Here is a 23,748-nt window from a genome sequence, read left to right on the forward strand (position 1 = left end):
CTCATGTAATTATGAGTAACAATATGCTTTATATCACATGTTTTTGCATTACAGTTTTATGAAATGATTATGATTCTTTTCAGGTGCTCTGTAGCGCTGTGGCCGGACCGAACCTGCTGAAGACGGTGATGCAGTTCTTCTACGATGCGGAGTGTTTGGCCGAGCAAAGTGACGATTCTTCTCTGTCCAGCCAGGCAGCTGACAACTGGAGGGCAAGCTCCTACAGCATCAATAGTAAGGACATCACTTTATTTCTGTTGTGATACAAGCCAATCTCTCATTGCTTTTGTTTCCTGGCTCTTTCATTTTGTGTTCTGTATGGAAAGTTCAATCTTGTTACCCATCTATACTAGGGTGCCCCAAATGTTCCCCCAGACCCCCCACAGCAGAGTCGCCCGGTGGGTTTCGGGTATTTGGTCTTTGGAGTCCAGAAACATCGTCTCAAAGGCTTAAAGGTCCACTGGATATTTTAGGATCCTATCAACGCTCGTGCACAGCACACAATGAAAAGTCTTTATTTCACATATAGTTGCTGAAGAAATCCAATACTCTGTGATCTGTATTTTTTTATCCAGGTCAAAGTGTCTAATTAATTCTTATCAGCAGCTGTGAATTGACTGCAGGAGCACCTCAGCTGCTTCCTCCCCATACAGTAAAATAAAGAAGTTTTGAATCAGGATGATGCCATTTATCGGCTAACTTAGAAGAAAATGAGTAAGCTTTCGGCTATGAAGCCTTCCTCAGACTATGTCCCTGTATACTGACATCATTTAGAACCTAGGTTCTCAACGTGTGGTACGCATATCCCAGGGGTACTTCTGATTAGCATTCCAGGGGGTATTCGGGCTTGATATACTTAAAGAGACACTGAAGCGAAAAAAAAAATATATGATATAATGAATTGGTTGTGTACTATGAATAATTACTAGCAGCAAAGAAAATATTTTCATACTTTTATTTTCAGGTATATAGTGTTTTTTCTAACATTGCATCATTCTATAATATGTGCACATTACACAACACTCAGCATTCAAAATGAGTCTTTCAGAGCAGTCTGTGAAGTAATGACCTCTTCTCTAGCAGAGGAAAAGTAAATAGTCCAGGAACAGTTGAGATAATAAAAGTCAGATAACAGCCCTCTCCACGACTAAAGGTGCCCATACACTCGTCAGATTGGCAACAGATAGATAAGAAATGCATCTGATGATCTATCTGATGCGTTTTTAGAACATTTTTTACCAGGATAGAATTCCAATAGATTTCAGTTTGAAATCTATTGAAATTCGATCTGATGGCATTTTTTTGCCATCAGATTTCCATTAGGCCAATGCAAACTGATAAGCAATCTCAACAGATCGACCTAAATTTTCCACCCTGCCAGTTCGATGGAAATCCATCGAAATCGATCGAAATCGGCCATCGATTGGTCGATTGGCCAACCGATTTGCAAACGATCAATCGATCGATCGTGATCGATCGGTCGGCCAGAAAATCGGCTGAGTGTATGGGCCCCTTAACTTAGTCGGAGAGCTTAATGGCTTGTTTGCCTAGAGATAACAACTGGAGTTTCTCAACTCTTCCTGTACTGGAAACAATTAGACTGATGTATCTGATCTTAATGTTTTATTTCTTAGCTGTGCTACACATACAAATCATAATATCATCATTTTTTTTTTCGCTTCAGTGTCTCTTTAAGCAAGAATAACAAATTTAGAGTTTTAGAAAATGATAAATCTTACTTAAATAACACAGAATTAGTATTTTAGCTAATTAAAAGCAATTGTAAGTGCTTGGAAATTGTTTAGAACCAATTATCACGTAGTACGATTTAAATATATATTTGTCAAGGGGTACTTGTGACGTTTACTATGCTAGGGGGTACTTGGTGAGTACAGGGTTTTAAAAGGGGTAAATACCAATAAAATGTTGAGAAACACTGATTTAGAACACACAGCTTATATACACTGGACATTAAAAGGAGATTCCTTGTTCTGCAAACATAAATAATGTCATTGCATGTCTTAATTACAACATCAGGAGGATCTCACTGTGTATTCTAAATTATGTCAGTATACAAAAATCAAGTCTGAAGAAGGCTTCATAGCCAAAAGCGTACTCCTTTTTTTCTAAGTTAGCTAATAAATGGTATCATCCTGATTCACAACATTTTTCTATTATGGATGGCTAACATGGTACTGTACTCCATTGCCCATACAGTATAGTGCTCCCTGCAATGTGAACCAAATTTCTAAACTTTAGGGTTTTTTTTTAGGATTTCAGTACATTGTAATAAAGAAATGTATTTGTAATAAAGATTTTCATGCTGTGGGTAATTTTTAGGGACAAAGAGAAAATTGTGAGTTTAGTTCCACTTTTAGCTTAAGGCTGGTTTCACAGTGGGACGTTACAGGCGCACGTTAGAGCAGCCTGTAACGCAGCCCACCGCACAGTAATGAAAAATCAATGGGGCTGTTCACAGTGCGGACGTTGCGTTACATTGTAACGCTGCGTCACAAGACAACGTACTGCATGCAGTACTTTGGACGCGGCTGAGCCGCGTTAGACTGCTTGCACATGCTCAGTAATGTTGGGGAGGAGCGGAGAGCGGCCAGGCACATGGCTAATTAATATGCACTGCACGTTATGACGTGCAGTGTTTACTTCCTGGAGCAGCCGCTCTGTGTGGCGATTGGCCGGCGGGACCACGTGATGCCGCATGCGCACAAGAGTGCGCATCACGGCATCACTGACGCCAGAGTGAGCTGCACAACGCAGCTCACTCTGACGTCCAGATCCAGCACCACCAGGCGTTGAGTTAGGGGGACGTTATGCGACCTTAACGCCCCCTCTAACGCAACGTCCTGGTGTGAAATTAGCCTAAAGGAATACTTAAAGGGAAGGTTCAGGGAGGGTGGGTTAAAAAATCAAAATCAATTTCCACTTACCTGGGGCTTCCTCCAGCCCGTGGCAGGCAGGAGGTGCCCTCGCCGCCGCTCCGCAGGCTCCCGGTGGTCTCCGGTGGCGCGCCCGACCTGGCCAGGCCGGCTGCCAGGTCGGGCTCTTCTGCGCTCCAAGTCCTGGTACTTCTGCGTCCCACGCCGGCGCTCTGACGTCATCGAACGTCCTCCGGGCTCTACTGCGCATGCGCAGTAGTTCTGCGCATGCGCAATAGAGCCCGGAGGACGTCCGATGACGTCAGAGCGCCGGCGTGGGACGCAGAAGAACCAGGACTTGGAGCGCAGAAGAGCCCGACCTGGCAGCCGGCCTGGCCAGGTCGGGCGCGCCACCGGAGACCACCGGGAGCCTGCGGAGCGGCGGCGAGGGCACCTCCTGCCTGCCACGGGCTGGAGGAAGCCCCAGGTAAGTGGAAATTGATTTTGATTTTTTACCCACCCTCCCTGAACCTTCCCTTTAAGTGAAAAAAAAAATGATCTTTACTCACCCGGGGCATCCCTCAGCCCCCTGAAGCTGTATAGCAAAAGCGGAGAATCACCCGCGTTCCCAGCCTGTCGCCGAACCCGGAAGTAGCCGCCGGCGGGGACAGGACGATTGGAACGGGGCTGCGAGGGCATCATACAGCTTCAGGGGGCTGAGGGATGCCTCGGGTGAGTAAAGATAATTTTTTTTTTTCACTTAAGTATTCCTTTAAGATGAAATCAGTTCTATTTTGAAACAGACTTGCTGGATTCTCGGCAAAGGTAGTCACTATTGACTGCCTCGACCCAGTTACATCTAGCGTGTGTAAATTTAGCATCACATGACAGCTCAGTGATATCACCTTTTCTAAACTCCTCCCCAGCGCACTATTATGCATAAGTCGCAGCAGCTGCGGCGGAAATCTTTGCTAGAGTTTTATAGAATAGGTCATGTCCTACTTTTGAATTTCAGATTTACATTTCAATGAAACAGCATTTGGCAGTGTCATTATAATATTGTTTGGAAAGTGTATTTACACATAACATACCATTATATTTAAAGTGGACCTGAACTCTTGCACAAGAAGGACAGAAGGAAAACATAGAGAAATGCAACCTGTATGTATTTAGAGAGTTTAGCCTGTCTAATTTCCCCTCATCTGTGACTAATCACAAGAATAATTTGATCTCTCAGCAGTGTCAGCTGGCTGCCTTGGCAGAGCAGCTAATTTGTAAACACAGGATGAAGTTAACCCTAAATCTGCTTCCATGTTAGCAGGAAGTGGACACACTGCAGATTTATTGCAGTAACAAAGAAATGTTTTCTTTAAAGGTTGTTATGCTGTTGCTAATCTTTTAGAACCGAGAGGAAGTTCTGAGTTCAGGTCCACTTTAAAGTTGGCACGGAGTCCTTTTTAAAAGGAAGGAACTGTTTTTTGGCACATTTTATTATTTGATGGACTGACCCTTATAGAGAACAGTTTGAGAGATGGAACCCTGTTATGGTATAGTTAAGTTAGCAGCACATATAACTCTAAGCAGCCACACAGTGGCAAAGTGCAGTTCCGGAGAGAAGGCATATTGTCTGCATACAGTAAATACAGCTGATATATGTCCTTATAAGGCAAATTAACTGTGGATATAAATTCCCCTTAAAGTTTAATTCCACTGAAGACAAGAGCCCATTGTAGCAGAGCATGGAGTGCCCACAGGGGGGTTGCAATGGCATGTGATCTGCATGAATGCTCCACGGCACTGAATGCACTCAGCCTGATTCATTTAAAATGACTCACAATATCCTACAAAGAAATAAGGAGTACAGAAGCCTATTACTAATTCCTTGCTGAAAACAATCAGCGTAGCGCACATCATACAGCCTCAATAAGCAATCAACGCAGCATTGGGATATTTCAGGAGTACTTGCTGCAGTTTCCCACTCACCTCTAAACCAGGTGTCTTTTTGATTCCTTAGAAGCAGCTCGGGGTGACCCAAAACTACTAAGAAAGTATAGTGGGCTAAAAAAAAACGAAAAGCCCTCCTACTAGAAGCCAACACTCAGTGTAGTTTGCCTTCTTAAAACAGAAGGTATTTGTGATAATTCAGTTTTAAGTGAACGACTGTGGCCTCCCAGAATGCATCGCTACTAATTATGCAAATTATCTCGCTACTGTGTGGCAAAAATACCCTGAATCCAAGCTTACATCCAGAATGGCTGGTGTATAGCAAGCCTATAGCTTATAAAATTTACAGAGCCACATCAAGCCAACATGCAGACAGCCTGTTTTAGACTGTTGGTCCTCCTCAGTGCATGGCAGAGATTAATATGGCTCAGTGGGATAGGGGCTGGGACCAGAACAACAAACTACCCAAGCAGCTCAGCGTGACCTAAAACTACTAGGAAACTATAGGGGACTAAAAGAGACCAAAAAACCCTCTTACTAAAAGCCAACGCTCGGTGTAGTTTGCCTTCTTAAAGCTAATGTAACCCCTGTTAAAAAAAAAAGTCAGATACTCACCTAAGGAGAGGGAAGGCTCGGTCCTAATGAGCCATCCCTCTCCTCTCCCGGTGGCCCCAGTGCTGCGCTGGCTCCTCCGTTCTCATCCCACGCCGAAGGGACTTCGGAAGTCTTCAGGAGCCAAGTCCTACCGAAGACAGGCGGCGCACACGCGAGTGCGTCGTAGAGGGCGCACGCGCAGTGTTATCGCGGCCCGTCTTCGGGAGCACTCGGGCTCCCGAAGCATTTCCGAAGCCTCCCTTCGGCCGGGAGACAGCGGTATTTTACCGAAACGGTCGAATACCGCTACAGGGAAGCCAGGACAGCAGCGGGCACCGGGAGAGGAGAGGGAGTGCTCTATAGGACCCAGAGCCTCCCTCTCCTTATGTGAGTATCTGACTTTTTTTTTTTAACCCGGTTCCCATTAGCTTTAAAACAGAATGTATTTGCAATAATTCAGCTTTACGTGAACAACTGTGGTCTCCCACAATGCACGGCAACTGAATATGCAAATAATCTCTTTATGCCCCTGAAGCCAGGCTTACATCCAGAAGCACTGGTGTATAGCAAGCCTATAGCTTATAAAATGTACATATCCACATCAACCCAGCATGAAACCCAACAACCTAACATTCCTAATGCATTGATTATTTGCATATTCTACTGACAACCAACCCTTTCCTATCAGCTTCGCCCCTTCAAATTTTACTACTTTTGTATAACAAGAAATATCACCGTTCCTTTGGACCCGGTATTAGTTCACTAGTAATATCTAGGGCTTGATTCACACAACGGTGCTAACTGTTAGCACTGCTTTTTGCGCGTTTTAGCGCATTTTCATGTAGAAAAATGGGTTTCACGCAAAAAAAGGTTATCGTGCTCCAAAAATCGCGTTTGCGCGTTAACGTGAATTTTTGCGCACGAACACGACCGTTAACGCGTGAAAAATTCGCGTTAACGCAAATTTTTGGGTTTGATAGCCGTTATCATGCCAAATTTGGCGTGAAACACTTTTCACAGGTTGCTAACAGTTAGCACCGCTTTGTGAATCAAGCCCATAGTCTTTATACTTTTGAACAAAACATGAGGTTGATTCAGAAAACATATCTTATGAATTGTGTCTCCTTATCTGGCTTATCTAATGAATTGTTTCTCCTTTTCAGTTTGTCTCATGAATGTTCTTTTCTTATCTGTTTTAACTCATGATTTAACTCTCCTAAGGGCACTGGGACAGGAAGCGGTAAAATGCAGGAATACCTCCCAACTGTCCCTCTTTTGGAGGGACAGTCCTTCTTTGGGAGCCCTGTCCCTCTTTCCCTCTTTCCTCCTCATTTGTCCCTCTTTCAGGACTTTGTCCCTCTTTCTATGTAAATATATATATACTGTATTTCTCTACTAAAAAATGTGTTTTATTGACTTTTTATCCCATCCTTTAAATTGATATATTACTAATTTTAAAATGTTAATATGAAGGAAAATGAACCAGGATAGAGAGGACCAGTGTGGTTTAAATTTTAAAACAACACATTTTCTTATAAAATCTTTATGGTATGCATGACTAGGGGGGGTGCTGGGGGCGTAATTAGGGGTGTGTCAGGGGAGTGGCTTAAGTATCCCTCTTTCTCATCTCAAAAAGTTGGGAGGTATGTTGCGCATAGTACATGGCAATTTACCGGTACTAACAGCAGGGGGGCAGTTGGCATCACCCTATTGCAAGTGTACTGTCTATTACCATAGCAATACACACATAACCCCAGTAATACAGATGTGCGATGCCTGTACTGTTAAAATGCTTCTTCACGCATCAGGCCTCTTATCTGTTTGTCTCATTAAAAGACCACTATCGTGCAAAAAGTAGGCAGTAAAAATCTAACAAAATTAACAGGTTTTGGGCTAGTCCATCTCTTCATGGGGGATTTTCAGGGTTTTCAGCAGCATTTCCTGAACAGCAGTTGCAAATAGCATGAAAGTGAGTACAAACACAGACAAACAAACACAGAACACTTATATGGCACTTTTCTCCTGGCGGACTCAAAGCGCTAGAGCTGCAGCCACTAGGATGGGCTTTATAGGCAGTAGCAGTGTTAGGGAGACTTGCCTAAGGTCTCCTACTGAATAGGTGCTGGCTTACTGAACAGGCAGAGCCAAGATTTGAACCCTGGTCTCCCGTGTCTGAGGCAGATCCCTTAGCCATTACACCATCCAGTGGGTGGGTGGGTGGCTGGCTGGCTGGTATCTTACTATTTTGGCAGTTAAAGTGATCCTTAAGTCTAACAAAAAAAATTAGATTTACTCACCTGGGGCTTCCCTCAGCCCCCTGCAGCCGATCGGTGCCCTCGCAGCCCCGCTCAGATGCTCCTGCACCCGCCGGCGAACACTTCCGGTTTGGCCGTCACTGGCCGACAGGCATGGGAACGCGAGTGATTCTCCGCGTTCCCAGCCATAATATCGCCCCCTATGCTGCTATTGCGGCCTCCAGTGTGAACCAGCCCTAACCGTTTCTCAGAGGGGCTCACAATCTAATCCCTACGGTACCATTGTCATGTGGCCATCATAGTCTAGGGCCAATTTAAGGTAAAGCCAATTAACTTATTAGTCATCAGTTTAGCATACAAACATGGAGGAAAAAGGAACTTTAACCAAGGTTTGAACTTCATTCCAATCAGTAGCTGATGCCCTTTTTCTCATGAGTAATCTTTAGGTTTTCTCCAATAGATCATCAGAGAGTTCTGTATGGTTGATTTTGTGGTGAAACACCTCCCACAGTGTGATGTCATGACCTAGGTCAGTGATGGCTAGCCTTGGCACTCCAGCTGTGGTGGAACTACATGTCCCATGAGGTATTGCAATACTCTGACAGTTCTAAGCATAACTCGGGGAGGCAGATGCATGATGGGATTTGTAGTTTTGTCACAGCTGGAGTGCCAAGGTTAGCCATCACTGACCTAGGTCCTGACAGTTTGCTGTCTGTGCATCTTGATGCATTGTGGGAAATAACTGCCTTTTCCAACTTCCAAGCAAGCAGTATCTCCCTCTGTGCATAGAACTCTCTGTAACAAACATTCTGTACAGATCACCTGGCAGAACTAAAGATGTCACCAGCAGTGATACATTTCAGAATTTAAATCAGGGGGAGAAACATTTTACAATGGGCTGACTGAAAACACTGAAAAATAAGCAATTTTATTCATAGTTTTTTCACTACAGTTCATCTTTAAAGGGGAACCTGAAGTGTGAGGAAAATGGAGGCTGTCATCTTCATTCTCTAATAAACAATGCAAGTTGTCTGACTTCTATGCTGATGCTGTGTCTCTAATATTTAAAGTCATTGGCTCAGAAAGAACATGCAGATCAGATGCTGTGACTCTACTGGCTGCATGTGTGTTGCAGGTGTGTGACTCAAATACAACCAAAGCCAACTGGCATTGGTTGTAAGGGACTGACGATTGCAGGCTCCATATTCTTCTCACTCCAGTTTCCCTTTAAAGTGGACCTGAACTCTTGCACAGGAAAAAGGAAAACATAGAGAAGTGCACCCTATGTGTATTTAGAGAGTTTAGCCTAATTCCCCCTCATCTGCGATTAATCACAACTGTAATTTGATCTCTCAGCTGTGTCAGCTCAGGAATCTCTGCTGCCTTGGCAGAGCAGCTAATATGTAAACAGAGGATGTTAACCCCATGTCTGCTTCTTTAAAAGTAGACACACTGCAGATTTATTACAGGATTTGTATCAGCTGTATCAGGATTTGTATCAGAAATGTGTTTCTGTAAAGGATATTATGGTGTTGCTTATCTTTTACAGTAGACAGGCAGTTCTGAGTACAGGTCTGCTTTAACTCTCTGTTCATATGGGACTCAAAGATCAGCATCTCAGCAGGAGGAAGGACAGACTTGCATGTACTCCAGTTACAGTGTTGGTGGTGAAATTTGGCATAGCTGATTCAAAACACCCAGATACTCCCGCTGCCACTGTTCAGCACCAAACAAGCGGACATGGCCAGGAGAAGTCCATTGCCTTGCAAGTTACGTCATGTTTCATGGGACTCCAATAATTCCTCCTTCCGGTTCAGAAGGAGGAAGCATCAGGGTCTTGGGAAACGCAAATTGAAACACTAACATCATCCATCTAAATATCGGGTAGGATCTTACAACTGGTCATTACAGAAATGTTGACTCGGTGGGATTTCAGAAAATTTTGATAAGAAAATAAAGAGAACATTAAGAACAAGTTCTTTGAAATGTGAGAACAGAGATTTCTTATGTATAGTAATAACAATTCGAGTGTTGTACTTCTTATCTTTGCAGTGGAAGGACCCCTAGCAGATGATTCCAATGAGTCCAGAGTGTACGATGAGATCATGCAGCCTGTGGTGCATTCTGGGTACTTGAATAAAGCCACTGGCTTGAACAAAACATTCACTGTTAAGAAAATGAAAGACGGTAAGGAGTATGTCAGCTTTCTTATTAATAAATGCAACAAAGGCACACAGGGCCGGCCCTAGACTTTTTGCCGCCCGAGGCAAAAAAAAAATTTCCGCCGCCACCCCCCGCTCTGGGGGGCCGCCAAGCTGGAGGGGTAGCTGGCAGGACGGGGGTATTGGGCCTAGCGGCGGGGAGGGGGTCGTACCCCCCCTCCCTCGCCTGGGTCCCCCGAACTGCGCTCCCCTCCAGCCTTACATAGAAGAAGCAGCCGCTATTTGTAAGACGCACGAGCGGGGATGACTCACCTCTTCCCAGCGTGCGCTCCACTGACATCACTTCCTGCAGCGTTGCAGGAAGTGACGTCAGTGGAGCGCACGCTGGATCGAGGAAGAGGTGAGTCCTCCCCGCCCGTGCCTCTTACAAATAGCGGCTGCTTCTATGTAAGGCTGGAGGGGAGCGGAGGACGGGGGACCCAGGTGAGGGAGGGGGTGGTACGACCCCCCCTCCCCGCCGCTAGGCCCAATACCCCCGTCCTGCCAGCTACCCCTCCAGCTCGGCGGCCGGCTCCCCGCACGGACGGGCGGATGCCGCCCCTGGAAATTTGCCGCCTGAGGCAAAAGTTTCACCCCGCCTCATGAGCGGGCCGGCCCTGAAGGCACAGAACATCTATAAAAACCAATCACAAACCTGGTTCCAAGCACAACAAAATTACCACCAAAATCCACCACTAATCTACAAATGTACAGTATAAATAAAATATTTCTGGGTGCCTTCAATCCAGTGGCGTAGCAATAGGGGTTGCAGAGGTAGCGACCGCATCGGGGCCCTTGGGCCAGAGGGGCTCCATGGGGACCTTCCTCAACCAAAGTATTAGCTCTTTATTGGTCCTGTGGTGGTAGTAATCACTTCTATAGATGCTTTGAATAGTAGTAATCATTAACAAACTGTTCACCATCCCCTTCTTGCACCTCTGACACTGTGGATGACCTTGGCAGTTTTTGTTGCACCGTATCAAGTGTTACATATAGATTGCTTGGGGGAGGGGGGGGGCATGTAAAACTCGCACTGGGGCCCATAGCTCTATAGCTACGCCACTGCTTCAATCTAGTAAAGATTGTGTGGTCACATGACTTCTTTTAATTGCTTGTTTTGGTGCTGATTTTGGTGTGTAGATAACAGAAATTCTGTGTTGAAAATTTGGCAGAAATGTTTGTTTACTTTAGAAAAGTAGGATGCATGGAAGTCAATGGGGGAGCAAAGTCTCCAGTCCATCAAGAACTTAAAATGTGTATTTGGTCCACCTTGAAGATCTCACTTCTTAGCTGGATCCTGAATGCAACAATTTAATTGGACCTGACAGCTGTAAATAAAATCAATATGTAAAGTGCTTGGCTTTTAATATACATCTCTAAAGTTGTCCAGAGACAAGAGAAGACTAATGAGATCATTAATTTCCAGGTTTGTTAGAAATCTGTTGCAAACAGCACATAACTTGGGACTGAACCAATCACAGTCCGCAGCTACTGCGTTTTACTGGCTCATTTTCTTCAATCGGCCTGCTATTTGCAGCAAATCATCTCCAGCAGAGACTCCTTATTACAGTATGCATGTGCAGATGCGGTCAGTGACTTCACTATCAAAGGTCTGCCCTTTTTTTGCTGCAAAATCCTCTTCTTTAGAAAAGAAACTACATTAGAGACCAGTAATGTAGTGCTTATTATCTGCAGAGCCAAGAGGGCGTCTCTCTCCAACAAGGACATTGACACTTATAAATAACACTGTTTTTGTTCAATGGTGAAAACTTAGATTAATGAACATTGTCGTCCATGAAATTGTTTTGGCTTTTTTATTGCTTTTAGTTTACTCTTTACAAAATGTTGCAGTACCTGTGTGGACTTCATTGCATTAGTCAAGCTACATACAGACATTAATTTTGACAGCCAAAAATGATTGTCTATTTTTTTTGTTTTTGTTTTAATACTCCCTATAAACTAAACAAGCCCCACCCACAGTTTTCAGAGAGCCTTGGCAGTAGCAAGGGCTCATGGGAGCTCAGTCTGGGCAGGAGGAGGGGGAGGTATTACTAGCCAGAGATTTCAGAGGCAGAGGGGATGAGGGAAGAGGAGGGGGGGATTAGGTTTTTTTTTAGTCTGAGTGCTGATGGTGCAGATAAGCCTGCCTCTGTGTAATGTTTACAAACAACATGGCTGCTGTCATTGTATCACAGGAAGAAATAATCATATTCTATTAAAGCAGTATGCGGACAGATTTGCTGTTTAAACTATCTAAACTGTACATAAGATATATAGACAAGTTACTTGTTATAGTTAGTTTTTCATCTCGGATCCGCTTTAAGTATTGGTGGGATACTTAAAATTGCCTTTTGTTATTGTAGTAGATAACGCAGTCCAGCCAGATCTGTGAATGTGGTTGGATTGCAGGGTGGTGTAGTGGTGGATAGCACTCTTTCCTTGCAGCACTAGTGTCCCTGAATCCAATGTAGACAGAACACTATCTGCATTGAGTTTTTATGTTCTTCGTGGGTTTCATCTGGGCACTCTGATTTCCTCCCAGATAAGTTACTGGATCACACCAAAACTGTCTGATAGCGTTGTATGACCAGAGCTGTGGAGTTGGTACAAAAATCATCCGACTCCTCAGTTTATGGAACCTCCGACTCTCTGAGAAAGTTAGTGAAATGACTACACAATTCTGATACATAATAGTACAGTAGAAGTTGCCTATCAGTCAGTCACACATATGTAACTTCTGTTTTCATGGGCAGAGTTCCACAAGCACTGGTGTGTCCTGGAAAAGTCCCTAAAATTTTATGAGAATGACAAAAGTCCAGAACCGATTGGAAAGATCGCCCCATCTGAAGTGGTTTGCTTAGGAGTGAACAAGCTGGATGCAACAAGCAGCCCTATGGCAGTGGAAAGGTGAGAGACACATAGAAAAGTTATGGGAAGGTCAGTCAGTATGCAGAAGCCAACAGTCTAGGTTTACAGTGATGCCTTATGGTGCACCATAACGGCTGCTTTGTAATGTGGCTTGCTGCACTGCAGTGCACCATCTATGCAACGGTCACCGTACGCTGGGTGCATTGCGGTATAACGGTGTGTGACATCACAATCCACTGCGTGCGGTGCGTTACAGTAAAACATGCGCATTAACAGTGACAGTGAAGCATACCTATCCTTGACTGTAGGCTTCCCGTTCAGCAACACAATGCGCAGATAGTGTGCAGTGCCACTCTCCTGTTTGGTTGCATTCCTGCTGTAACATAGAACACAACGCAACTCCCACTGTGAACCTGAGGCCAGTCTCACACTGACTATCTGTGGTTGCGTTGGATTGTGGCCTGAGGTCCGCAAAGCCGAAAGCAGCCTTTGGGGATTACCACGTTAGTAGGCGGTAATCTCCATCTGGCAGCAGACCAAGCAGGAAGTGGCGCTAGCTTCCTGTGGCAGAATAGATGACGTGTGTGGAAGCGTATTGCTAAAATACGCTTTCGCGCATACGGGACGCATAAAACTTGCAGTGGTCATTTTAAATAAACACACGTCTTCATAGACTTACATGACTTACGGTCCACCGCACACATCGCCTCAGAGGTCACATGGTAATGTAGGTACAGGCTCACGTCAGGGATGCGGCTGCACCACGTCAGTATGAAAGGTCCCATAGACTTTCATTAGCACTAGGCCACTGCCACGCAATGGTGAAGTATAAAATAGTCTCTAAAGTGTACCCGAGGCACTGCAGGGGGCAGATGGGACACAGAGGCATGTTCCCTGGACCATGACATGCCTCTATGTCCCTTATGCATCGATCTCTGCCCCCGCTTGCGCCGCGCTGTCACCCTCCCTTACCCAAATTGCAGACATGTAGCTTGTCTGCAATCTAGAGGGGTAAGGGGCATCCCTTGCTGGAGAGGTACTCCTGCAAAACGCCCACTCTGGGCTTCAGGAACGCCCCCTCCCTCCTCTCACTGTCTGTTTGCGGCCTATCCTCCTCCGTTCCCTGTCTGTGCTTCTTGGATGAGAGCGCAGAGCTCTGAATGCAGCGTTGTGACCCCTTAACCACTTGAGGACCAGCACTGGCTCTTCAGCCCCCAGCACAGATCAGGTGGCAGACAGGGCGCTCAGACTTCCCCACTAGGGGGATGTCCTGTTGGGGGGGTCTGATCGCCGCCGCTTAGTTGTGCCTAGCGGGGGGGTGTGCCTCAAAGCCCCCCTCCGCAGCGTTATTCCCCCCTCCCTCTCCTTCCCTCCCCTCCCTTTCTCAATATAGGCGGTACAGGACAGCGATCTGTCCTGTACCGCCTCAGATAGGCTTCAGCCAATTAGAGGCCGGGATCGCCGATCTCCTTTACGGTGCTGCTGTGACAGCAGCACCGTAACATGTAAACACCGGGGATTACGTCCCCGGGTGCAGGGATGGATCAAGACCAAGTTGCGCCTGGGGCAAGGTCAGGTTTTGTCGCCTAAAGGTCAGGTTTTGGCGCCTAAACTGCCATTCATTTTGCCGCCTTTTTAAGAATTCAACAAACTGCGCCTGGGGCAAGATACCCGCTTGCCCCCCCCCCCCTAGATCCGTCCCTGCCCGGGTGTTTACATTTAGCCTGTGAGCCACGATCAGAGGCTCGCAGGCTGTTCATGGAGCCCCACTCCATGAACTGACAGGAAACTTTCGAGCGACCGTTTCCATGGAAACACAGGTGGAGTCGGCGGCGGCTGGTCGTTAAGTGGTTAAAGTGAAAGTAAGCCATTACAGACTCAGGGGAGGGGGGGGGGGGGGGGGGGGGATGGACGCTACCTGATCCGGCTTGCCCCCTAGATCGGGTAGTATGTTTTTTAAAACAAAAAAAAGCCAGCACGGGTTCTCTTTAAGGCTTCTTTCACACCATCAGTCACGTCAGGCATCGCAAATGCCCTGTGATGCGGATTTTCTCTATATAACACAGTGCGTTGCACCTTAATTTATGTGCGGTTGAGTGAGGATAACTATGCGATTTGTGATTTCCAATGTGACAAAAACAAAAGTGCAGAAGTGTGTTAAAGAGAACCCGAGGTGTGTTTAAAGAATGTTATCTGCATACAGAGGCTGGATCTGCTTATACAGTCCAGCCTCTGTTGCTATCCCAAACCACACTAAGGTCCCGCTGCACTCTGCAATCCCTCATAAATCACAGCCGTGCTGTGAGGCTGTGTTTACATCTGTAGTGTCAGTCTCAACTGCTCCCCCGCCTCCTGCATAGCTCCGGTCCCTGCCCCCGTCCCTTCCCTCCAATCAGCAGGGAGGGAAGGGATGCAGGCGGGGACTGGAGTTCTGCAGGAGGCGGGGAGAGCAGCAGAGTGACACTATAGAGATAAACACAGCCAGCTCTGACAAGCTGTTTGTCAGCAGCGTGGCTGTGATTTATGAGGGATTGCAGAGTGCAGGGGGACCTTAGGGGGGTTTGGGATAGCAACAGAGGCTGGGCTGTATAGGCAGATCCAGCCTCTGTATGCAGATAATATTCTTCAAACCCACCTCGGGTTCTCTTTAAGATGGAAGGTTGCAAGATAATTGCATAGCCCTGTGTTTTGTTATGTGATTGTCCTACACTCCCATTGCTTTAATGCAAATGCATCGCAAATTCTGCATGCACTAGTTTTGCATTTGGGTTAAAATTGAACCGCAGCAGTGTGACAAGGGCACAGCGATTATTGTGTTAATTATGGCGTCTTTGCATTAAGCAGATTGCGTCTGATTCACAAATTTCACACTACAGTTTTTCAGAAATGCATTGCAGTTTCTTGTTTTTTTTTTAACAGGTATGTATTTTTTCTTGTGTTTATGTGTGTTTTTATACCTATTTATATCTATAAATCGGAAACAAAATCTCTGTGTCTTTTGTTTTAGGTTTCGCTACACATTTGAGATTTTCACAGCTTCAGAAAAAGTGCATCAGTTTGGGACGGACGCTGCTGACACGCTGCAGAGCTGGACAACCGCAATAGGAAAGGTGAGAAACTGTACTATTATCTTTTTGGACAGTACAGTTTAGCTCATGTCAGGGGCGTAACTATGATGTACCAGGCCTGAGCAAAGATCTCCCTGTCACCCCCGCCCCTTTCACAAGTTACAGTATATAGGTGCCCTCCAGACCCCCTGACCCCAAGTAGGCTGAGCAGCAAAGCTAAGTGGCGGAGACAGGAGCCGCATGGTGATTGGCTGCACGATGAGGAGCTGCACTTTAGAGGAGTGAAAGAGGACCTTGCTACTGAAAAATAGTAATGCATAACGCTCCGCTGCCCCTGTTGCATTTGCTCACAGGTGCGGGCAGAGCTGGATTTCTGGAAAGGCCACAAAGGCTAGGTAGGGCCTTGAGTGCTGCAGGCCAGGGGGCACCTGGACATGAAGGAGGGGTTACTGCATACGAAAGAGGAGGGTAAAAATGTGGAGCAACACATGAAAAAGGAAGTTGATGCTCAATAGAGCTGCTCTTGAAAGAAAGGGGTTGCTGTACCTGGGTAATACACATGGAAGAGGGGGCTGCAACTGTACTGGGAGGGCGCCGCAGCACAGGAATGGGAAGTCACAACATACTTAGGGGGCACAAAAAGTATAAATCCAGTCTTAGGTGCAGCCCTCCTTGGTCCCTTAGTCCCCGGGCCCCCCACAATCCCTCTGTCCTACTTTCTTCTTTGTTCGTCCCTCTTTCAGGACTTATGTACAGATCTATGAAAATATATGTATTTTTCTACTCTACTGAAAGAAATGTATTTCATTGACTCTAACTTTATTCCCCTAATTTGAATTGATATATTTCCTATTTTCAAATGTTAAAATGAAGGAAAACTAAGGGTGATAGAAAGAACTGGTGTAGTATGAATTATAAAAAAAAGGTGTTTTTGGTATCAGTGACTATGGGTGTGGCAGGGGTGTGATTGGAGGTGTGGCAGTGGCGTGTCTTAAAGCAGTTTAAAACTCTGACAAAATATTCAACAAAAAAGGGTTTTCCTACTTTTTATAACCCATACAATTATTATATTTGCTTTTGTGCACAAGTGTTATAATTCATTAAGAAATTAGAACTTCCCAAAGTTCAGTTTATTTACTTTTAAAGCTGCTGGTGCATCTTATTCATAACTGTTGTAATTCTGTTGTAAATGCACCCAGCACTGATTTCTGACCTGTGTTTCACTTCAGGACTCATTAGCATAAGTTTCTACACAGCCAGAGAATGTTTACTTTATTGTATCAAGTAAAGAATGTGTACAGAAGATAAGCTTATCACCAGTTTGGATGCGGCTGCCCCTGCAGGAGAAAAAGTCAGTCCTGTGATGTAACCCTTTAAATGCTGTTAAACTAAAAAACAACAACATTGTGTTAGTATATTATATGCTGTAAATAATCTTTTAGAGCAAAGAAGAAATACTGGGTTATATTCCACTTGTCCCTCTACATGTCTCTCACCTCAGTTTTACTTTAAAGAGAAACTCCGACCAAGAATTGAACTTTATCCCAATCAGTAGCTGATACCCCCTTTTACATGAGAAATCTATTCCTTTTCACAAACAGACCATCAGGGGGTGCTGTATGGATGATATTGTGGTGAAACCCCTTCCACAAGAAACTCTGAGTATGTACTCTTGCCAGTTTCATGTCTGTGAACCTTGCTGCATTGTGGGAAATAGCTGTTTACAGCTGTTTCCAACTGCCAAAAAAGCATGCAGCAGCTGCATCACCTGCCAACAGTAAAAATGTCACCATGTAATAAATGTCAGAATGTAAATCAGGGATTTACATTTTTTTACAATGGGCAAACACTGACTAAAACATTTATACATAATTATTGTAAAAATTAAGCACTTTTTTATTACATTATTTTCACTGGAGTTCCTCTTTAAGCCACTGGCTCAGAATAAGCATGCAAATCAGATGCTTTGGTCAGACTCTACTAACTGCATGCTTGTTGTAGGGGTTTGACTCAAAAACAACTAAAACCTCAGCATGACAACTGGCATTGTTTATAAGGGAATGAAGATGGCTGCCTACGTATCCCCCGCACTACAGGTTCCCTTTAAGTTTCAAGTCTACGACTACCGCAAGATGTATCAAAATCTATGAAAAAAGCTTTGCAATTAAAGGACACATCCAATTAAAAAAAAATAAAAAAAACACTTACCTGGGGCTTCCTCCAGCCCCTTCCAGCCATCCTGTGCTCTCGCCGCAGCTCCGCTTCCCGCTGGTGGTCCGGGGTCCACTGCGCCTGCACGAGCGGCTTTCAGAGTTGCGCCGATGTCCTCTGGACTGTACTGCGCAGACGCAGTAGTTCTGCACCTGCGCAGTACAGTCCGGATGACGTCAGTGCGTCAGTGAGTCACATGTTGAAACGTAAGCATCTGCACTGGAGGAGAACCGGAGCTGTGGAGAGCGGCTGCCTGGGGCTGGCGGAAGCCCGAGGTAAGTGGATTTTTTATCTTTATTGTGCTTGGACCTTCCCTTTAGGGAAGTATAATCAAATAGGTGCCACCACTCATCTGGTATATTGTGAAAAATATCTTTATTGGTACAAAAGTGCTGGAGTAAATAATGCTAAAACCACTTAAAAATGGAGCGCTCCCACACCACCAATCACACTGCGCCTCACATTCCCTCCTCACCACTCATACCAGGTACCGGTACCAGGAGTCTCTTTGCAACTCTTGTGGGTGTAAGTGGGTAAAATGAATAAACCGCAGTGTTCTTGGTATGTCCTATTAGGCTATATCCTAATCAAGGCTACAGTCCGCATCAAACAAAGCATCAGGCAGCAGAAACCAATGGCAATCTTCACCTGACACAGCAGGACTTACCTATTCAGATTCTTACCGCCCTCTTTAGTGAAGTATCTTTCCGCTGGTATGTCACACCGAACTCCCTTGTCCCATCCTAGTATTCCAGGTCCAGGGATTGTTGTCCAGAGTCCTAGGTGGTCCCCCAGCGTGCATGCTTTGCAAGGTACCTCTCGGTTTGCTAGGACGCCAGAGCGCTCCACACTGCTGTGCGGGTGTCAGGCCCCGCCCACCTACGTGTTGCGCCTGCCTCTCACATGCTTCAACTGAATCCATCTACTTGCACTTAGTGGAGTTCATTTGAGGAATCTAATACACTGTAAGTTTAAAGGGATCTTTTCTCAATCTCTGAAAGCTGCTGTTTTTGTCCACCAACAGTGGTTCACCCCCATCAGCTGTCACTGTCTATTGGGATACGAGTTCCAGCGAGTGGGCAAGATGCGCTACAAAGCGATGCTGAACCCGGATCAGTGGATGGAAGGCTTTTTTCTCCTGCAGAAGAGCCACCTCTTCATCTGTCCAGAGGAACAGGGAGCAGCAGAGGACGGGGTTAACCTGCGTCGCCTCCAGGAGCTCAGTGAGTTTCAAAGAAGCAGATCTCTACTACTGAAATGTCTACAAGAGACTGAAGGATATCTGTCTGATTCTGCTGTATTAGGGACATTTGTAATGAGCCCAGTATAAACAAGACCAAAGAGAATGCACAAATAAGGTTCTGGGGAAAACATTTCAGCCCTGAGAGTATGTGGGTGGATGAAGTATTTACAGGTATGGATAGGTATAACTTGATCTAGACTGGCTCCCCGCAAAGCTCTGCTTGCCGGGCCCACGTGCAACTTTCCCCCCTTCCCATCACTTAAAGGACAACCAAGGTGACATGTGACATGATTAGATAGACATGTGTATATATAGAGTGCCATGCACACAAATGACTATGCTGTGTTCCTTTTTTTTTCTTTAATCTGCCTGAAAGAGTTAAACATCAGGTATGCAATTGACAGTTTCTGTCCGGGTCGGGACCGGGTCGAACTATAGCAAATCCCTCACTGTAAGTAACTACAACAATAAAACGCTTTCCTGTCAGCAAATGGCTTCTGAGAGCAGGAAAGAAATAAAGGGTTAATAGTTTATAGATTTTAGCTCTGGCATACTTCAATGAAGGTGTCATTGAGCAGAGACAATGAAACTAAAAACTTGAAAACTAGATTTAAATATAAAATAAAACTGTTGTATATCTTAAAAAAAGTCATTTTTAGGACATGGAGGATAGATACAAATGTTTATCCCTTCAGTTTATTTTCACCTCAGTTGGATGGCTCGAATGTGTCTCCTTCTGACCCATTGCATCCCCCCATATCAAGGGGCCCGGTCCTCTCTGTGGCAAGTGCAGTGCAAAGCAGGGCCGGGCCGAGGCATAGGCTGGAGAGGCTCCAGCCTCAGGGCGCAGTGTAGGAGGGGGCGCAGAATTCATTCAGCTGTCATTCCTAATTGTGTTTGAAACAGAAGGAAATAAGAAAAGGGGATACATGGCAGTGACTGCAAGCCAGATAACTCGAGATTAAGGTGTTGGGGAGGTTGTGGGCCCTGTGACGCCTCTTAGTCTAATAGCAATCAGGGTGTGACGGCTGGGGTGGGAGGGATGGAGGGGCGCACTTTGCAGTCTCAGCCTTGGGTGCTGGAGGACCTTGTCCCGGCTCTGGTGCAAAGTGTCATACATTACCTTCATTGGTGCAACATGTCCTCACTAATATCTTTTGTAATCGCTGTACAATATCTCCCTGTGACATGCAGGGATGGGAGCAGCAGGGAGATACTGTACAGCGGCTTCAGTGAAGAGAGGGGTGAGGACATCTTGTGCCGCTAGATGAAGGTAATGTATCTGCCATCTTTTTGGTTGAAAGGAGGTGACAGGTAGCATGAGTCACAGTTCCAACTGTCCTGTGTCCTGATCACCCATCCCAGCTGCGTGCACTAGGCAACCAGAACAACAACATCAGAAATCCCATCATGCTTTGCACAGCATCAGGGGAAAAATGCCCAGGCAGATTTCTTTGATGGGACGAAGCTTAGCTTCTGTGCAGCTAAAAAATGAGGCTTGGGTAAGAAAAACAAAGTTCTGATGCTGTGAAACTGTTAAATAAACACCAAGCCTTTTCAGTGCTGCTGAGTAGATTTTTAGTCTGGAGGTTCACTTTAAGGTGCCTGGAAATTTGGGGCGCGGGGTTAAAGGGACTCCGAACACCTCTCATGGTCATGCCTTTAAGACTCCGACCAGTACTACAAAGTACTTAAAGATGCATACCTTTCTGTAGCTTGTGCTCTCCTCTTTCATTTGATGCCTGAATCGCTGTTCTACACCAAACAGTTTTCGTTAGATTACCATTTAAACATCGCGGCTGCCATCTTGGCTATGTTATAACTTCCGGGTCACCCCTGTCTTCTCAGTTAGAGAAGTGCATCACTGAATGAAGCAGGAAGAGGAAGTGACACGCATGGCCATTGCAAGAGGCTCCTCCAGAGGGGTCATAGCACGACTTTATTGGAAGTCGTCTGTCTTAGGCTCAACACACACCATACAATCTAGGTTGTTCAATCTTACCACTTTCATGTAGTATAAGAGCTTATCCAATCAATCATTCAAGGTATTTTCAATCTGTTGGCCCTTATACTACATAGATTTGGTAAATCTGTACAACCAAGATTGTATGGTGTGTGTTGAGCTTAAAAGGCATGCCCATGAGAGGTGCTCAGAGTCCCTTTAAGTAGAAAAAGTCTCACCCTGCTCCTGCAAATGTCCTGGCATAATTACTATTCCCCCTCCAGGCTGCCAAGGAATCTGGGGTAAGACGTAATTCGTCTGGCGGCGAATTACAGTGTTTTTATCGTGATTTGTACTCACATTACGGCCAATGGCGCTGACATTTCCAGCGCTGTTTTTGTTTGATTTCGCCCTGTGCTGCAAGAAAAGAGTGCTATCCACTACACCCCAGTCTTACCTTGATGTTTTCACTTTTTTCTATTGTGTTTTTGTTGTTATTTAGCTGTATCAGCAGCAACAGAAGATGCTGAGAAGAAGGATATACTAATCCTTGTAGAAAAAGGAAGGTACGTTATTTGATTTTGTGTACAAGCCTGCTTTTCCATCATAATTAATACTTACTTTAGTTTTCCATATGATGCGACTGTCTTTTTACAAAGGGAGTTTGCGCCACCTGGTGGTTACTCTTCAAAGATGCAGAATAAAATAGGAGCTTTTAGTTAAAAATATCAGCCTCTGTATTCACCACCTTTCAGGCCCAAAAACCTCTAGCAGATCCTCAAAACGCTAGAGGTTTTTGAAGCAGATTTCAGAGCGATTCAGCGTTTTTTGGAGCGTTTTTGTGTAGCAGTGTTCAAATATTGTTACAGTTAAGGGCCCATTCTCACCTGAGCGGGAATCGCTCCATTCCTGCTCATGGCAAACTGCTAGCGGTTTTGCAAAAAAGTGGCAGTGTTCTCACTGTTGCGGTTAGCGATAACCGCAACCGCGCTGCATGCAGCGGTTTGCCGGCGACGACCATTCCGCGATTAGCGATCGTGATTTAATCGCGAGCGCTCCAAAACCGCTGCAGTGTCCAGTGATTTTTCCACGTTAATCGCGGGAAAATCACTCCTGCAAAAGTTTTGCGATTATAAGTGTGAACGGGCCTAAAGCTGTTACTGAACAGCTTCTGTAACAAAAACGCCTGGAAAACTGCTCTGATCTAGCGTTTTTCAGAGCGGTTTTCCACTTTCTTATGCTTTAACAATGAGGCAGAAACGCCTCAGAAATCTAAAAAACGCTGCAGCCCCCGAATTTGCGTTTGTGGAAAAAACGACCCGCTCTGGTGTGCACCATCCCATTCACTTTCATTAGCCAAGCGGTTTTCCCCTGCAAGAGTTTTAAAAAACGCTCCAGAACCGCTCTGGTGTGCACCAGCCCTCAGAGTCTGAATGCTGCTTTTATAATGCCACATTTATATAGGTAGGAACAGGTTTTGTTCCAAAGCAATCTGGGTTTCAAAAGTGACCATACCTGTCACAACCTGTCCACATGTTTAGAAAATAGTCACTAAAGGGGAGGAGCTCACACTCTAAGGATTTTCTAAAACATATAATCAATCAGTACATATGAAGAAGTTTATGGAGACCAATGTCTCGCGTCCACTGTGGGCAGATGCAAATTGTTTCTGAGAGTCCACATCAAGCTGATTCACTTATTGTAAGGCTTGATAAGGGTCCCACAGTAGTTTTGAAACATTACCTCCAATCAATGTCTTCTCATGAGTTGATTGCATATACAGGTAGTCCCCGGTTAACGAATGAGATAGGGACTGTAGTTTTGTCCTTAACATGTATATGTTCTTAAGTCAGAACACTGATCCATCTCTGTCCCCTGTACCTCTTCTGTGCCTCCAGTGTCCCCCCTCTGTGTCACATCTGTCCTCCTGTTCCCTCAGTGACCCCCTCTGTGCCACCTCCACCATGTCCCTCAGTATTACCTTTTTTGCCCCTTTACCCCCTCGTGCCTTCTTCTGTTCTAGTGATGATCTATTATGCTAATTTTGCTTACAGAAAATTTCACTGATACGTAATTACGATTTTTCCAGCAAGTTATGTATTTTTTCCTGTATTGCAAAGTTACATATGCTGCAGGCCAGTGGCGCAGCAATAGCGGGTGCAGAGCTAGGAACCACACCGGGGCCCCTGGACCAGAGGGGCCCATTAGGGGCCCTCCTTCAATCACTTTATTAGCTCTTTATTGGTGCTAAGCTGATAATGATCACATCTATATGTGCTTTGATTAGTTGTAACCATTAAAGTGGACCTGAACTCTTGCGCAGGACAGAAGTTAAACAGAAAAATGCACCACACTGTATAACCTGTCTAATCCCCCCCTTCTGTGACTAAGCACAAGTTGTAATTTAATCTCTCAGCTGCCACGGGAGGGCACTAATCGGTAATCACAGGATGTTAACAATATGTCTGCTTCCATGAAAGCAGGAAGTAGATACAATACAGATTTATTGCAGGATTTGTATCAGCTGTAACAAAGAAATGTTTTTCTTT

General features: G+C 45.2%; 1 protein-coding gene across 3 annotated transcripts in view; it reads left to right on the plus strand.

Annotated features, from left to right (window-relative positions):
• ARAP3 (ArfGAP with RhoGAP domain, ankyrin repeat and PH domain 3) overlaps positions 1–23,748 on the plus strand; it is a 224,267-nt gene that overhangs the window by 150,761 nt on the left and 49,758 nt on the right. For all 3 annotated transcript variants that reach the window (XM_068277706.1, XM_068277705.1, XM_068277707.1), the window contains exons 14-19: positions 84–234; positions 9,719–9,853; positions 12,621–12,774; positions 15,743–15,845; positions 19,039–19,237; positions 21,702–21,765. In XM_068277706.1, the coding sequence (XP_068133807.1) occupies positions 84–234; positions 9,719–9,853; positions 12,621–12,774; positions 15,743–15,845; positions 19,039–19,237; positions 21,702–21,765 (806 nt within the window). The remainder of the gene's footprint in view (positions 1–83; positions 235–9,718; positions 9,854–12,620; positions 12,775–15,742; positions 15,846–19,038; positions 19,238–21,701; positions 21,766–23,748) is intronic.

This window comes from Hyperolius riggenbachi, chromosome 3, assembly GCF_040937935.1.
Source record: "Hyperolius riggenbachi isolate aHypRig1 chromosome 3, aHypRig1.pri, whole genome shotgun sequence".
Lineage (NCBI taxonomy): Eukaryota > Metazoa > Chordata > Amphibia > Anura > Hyperoliidae > Hyperolius > Hyperolius riggenbachi.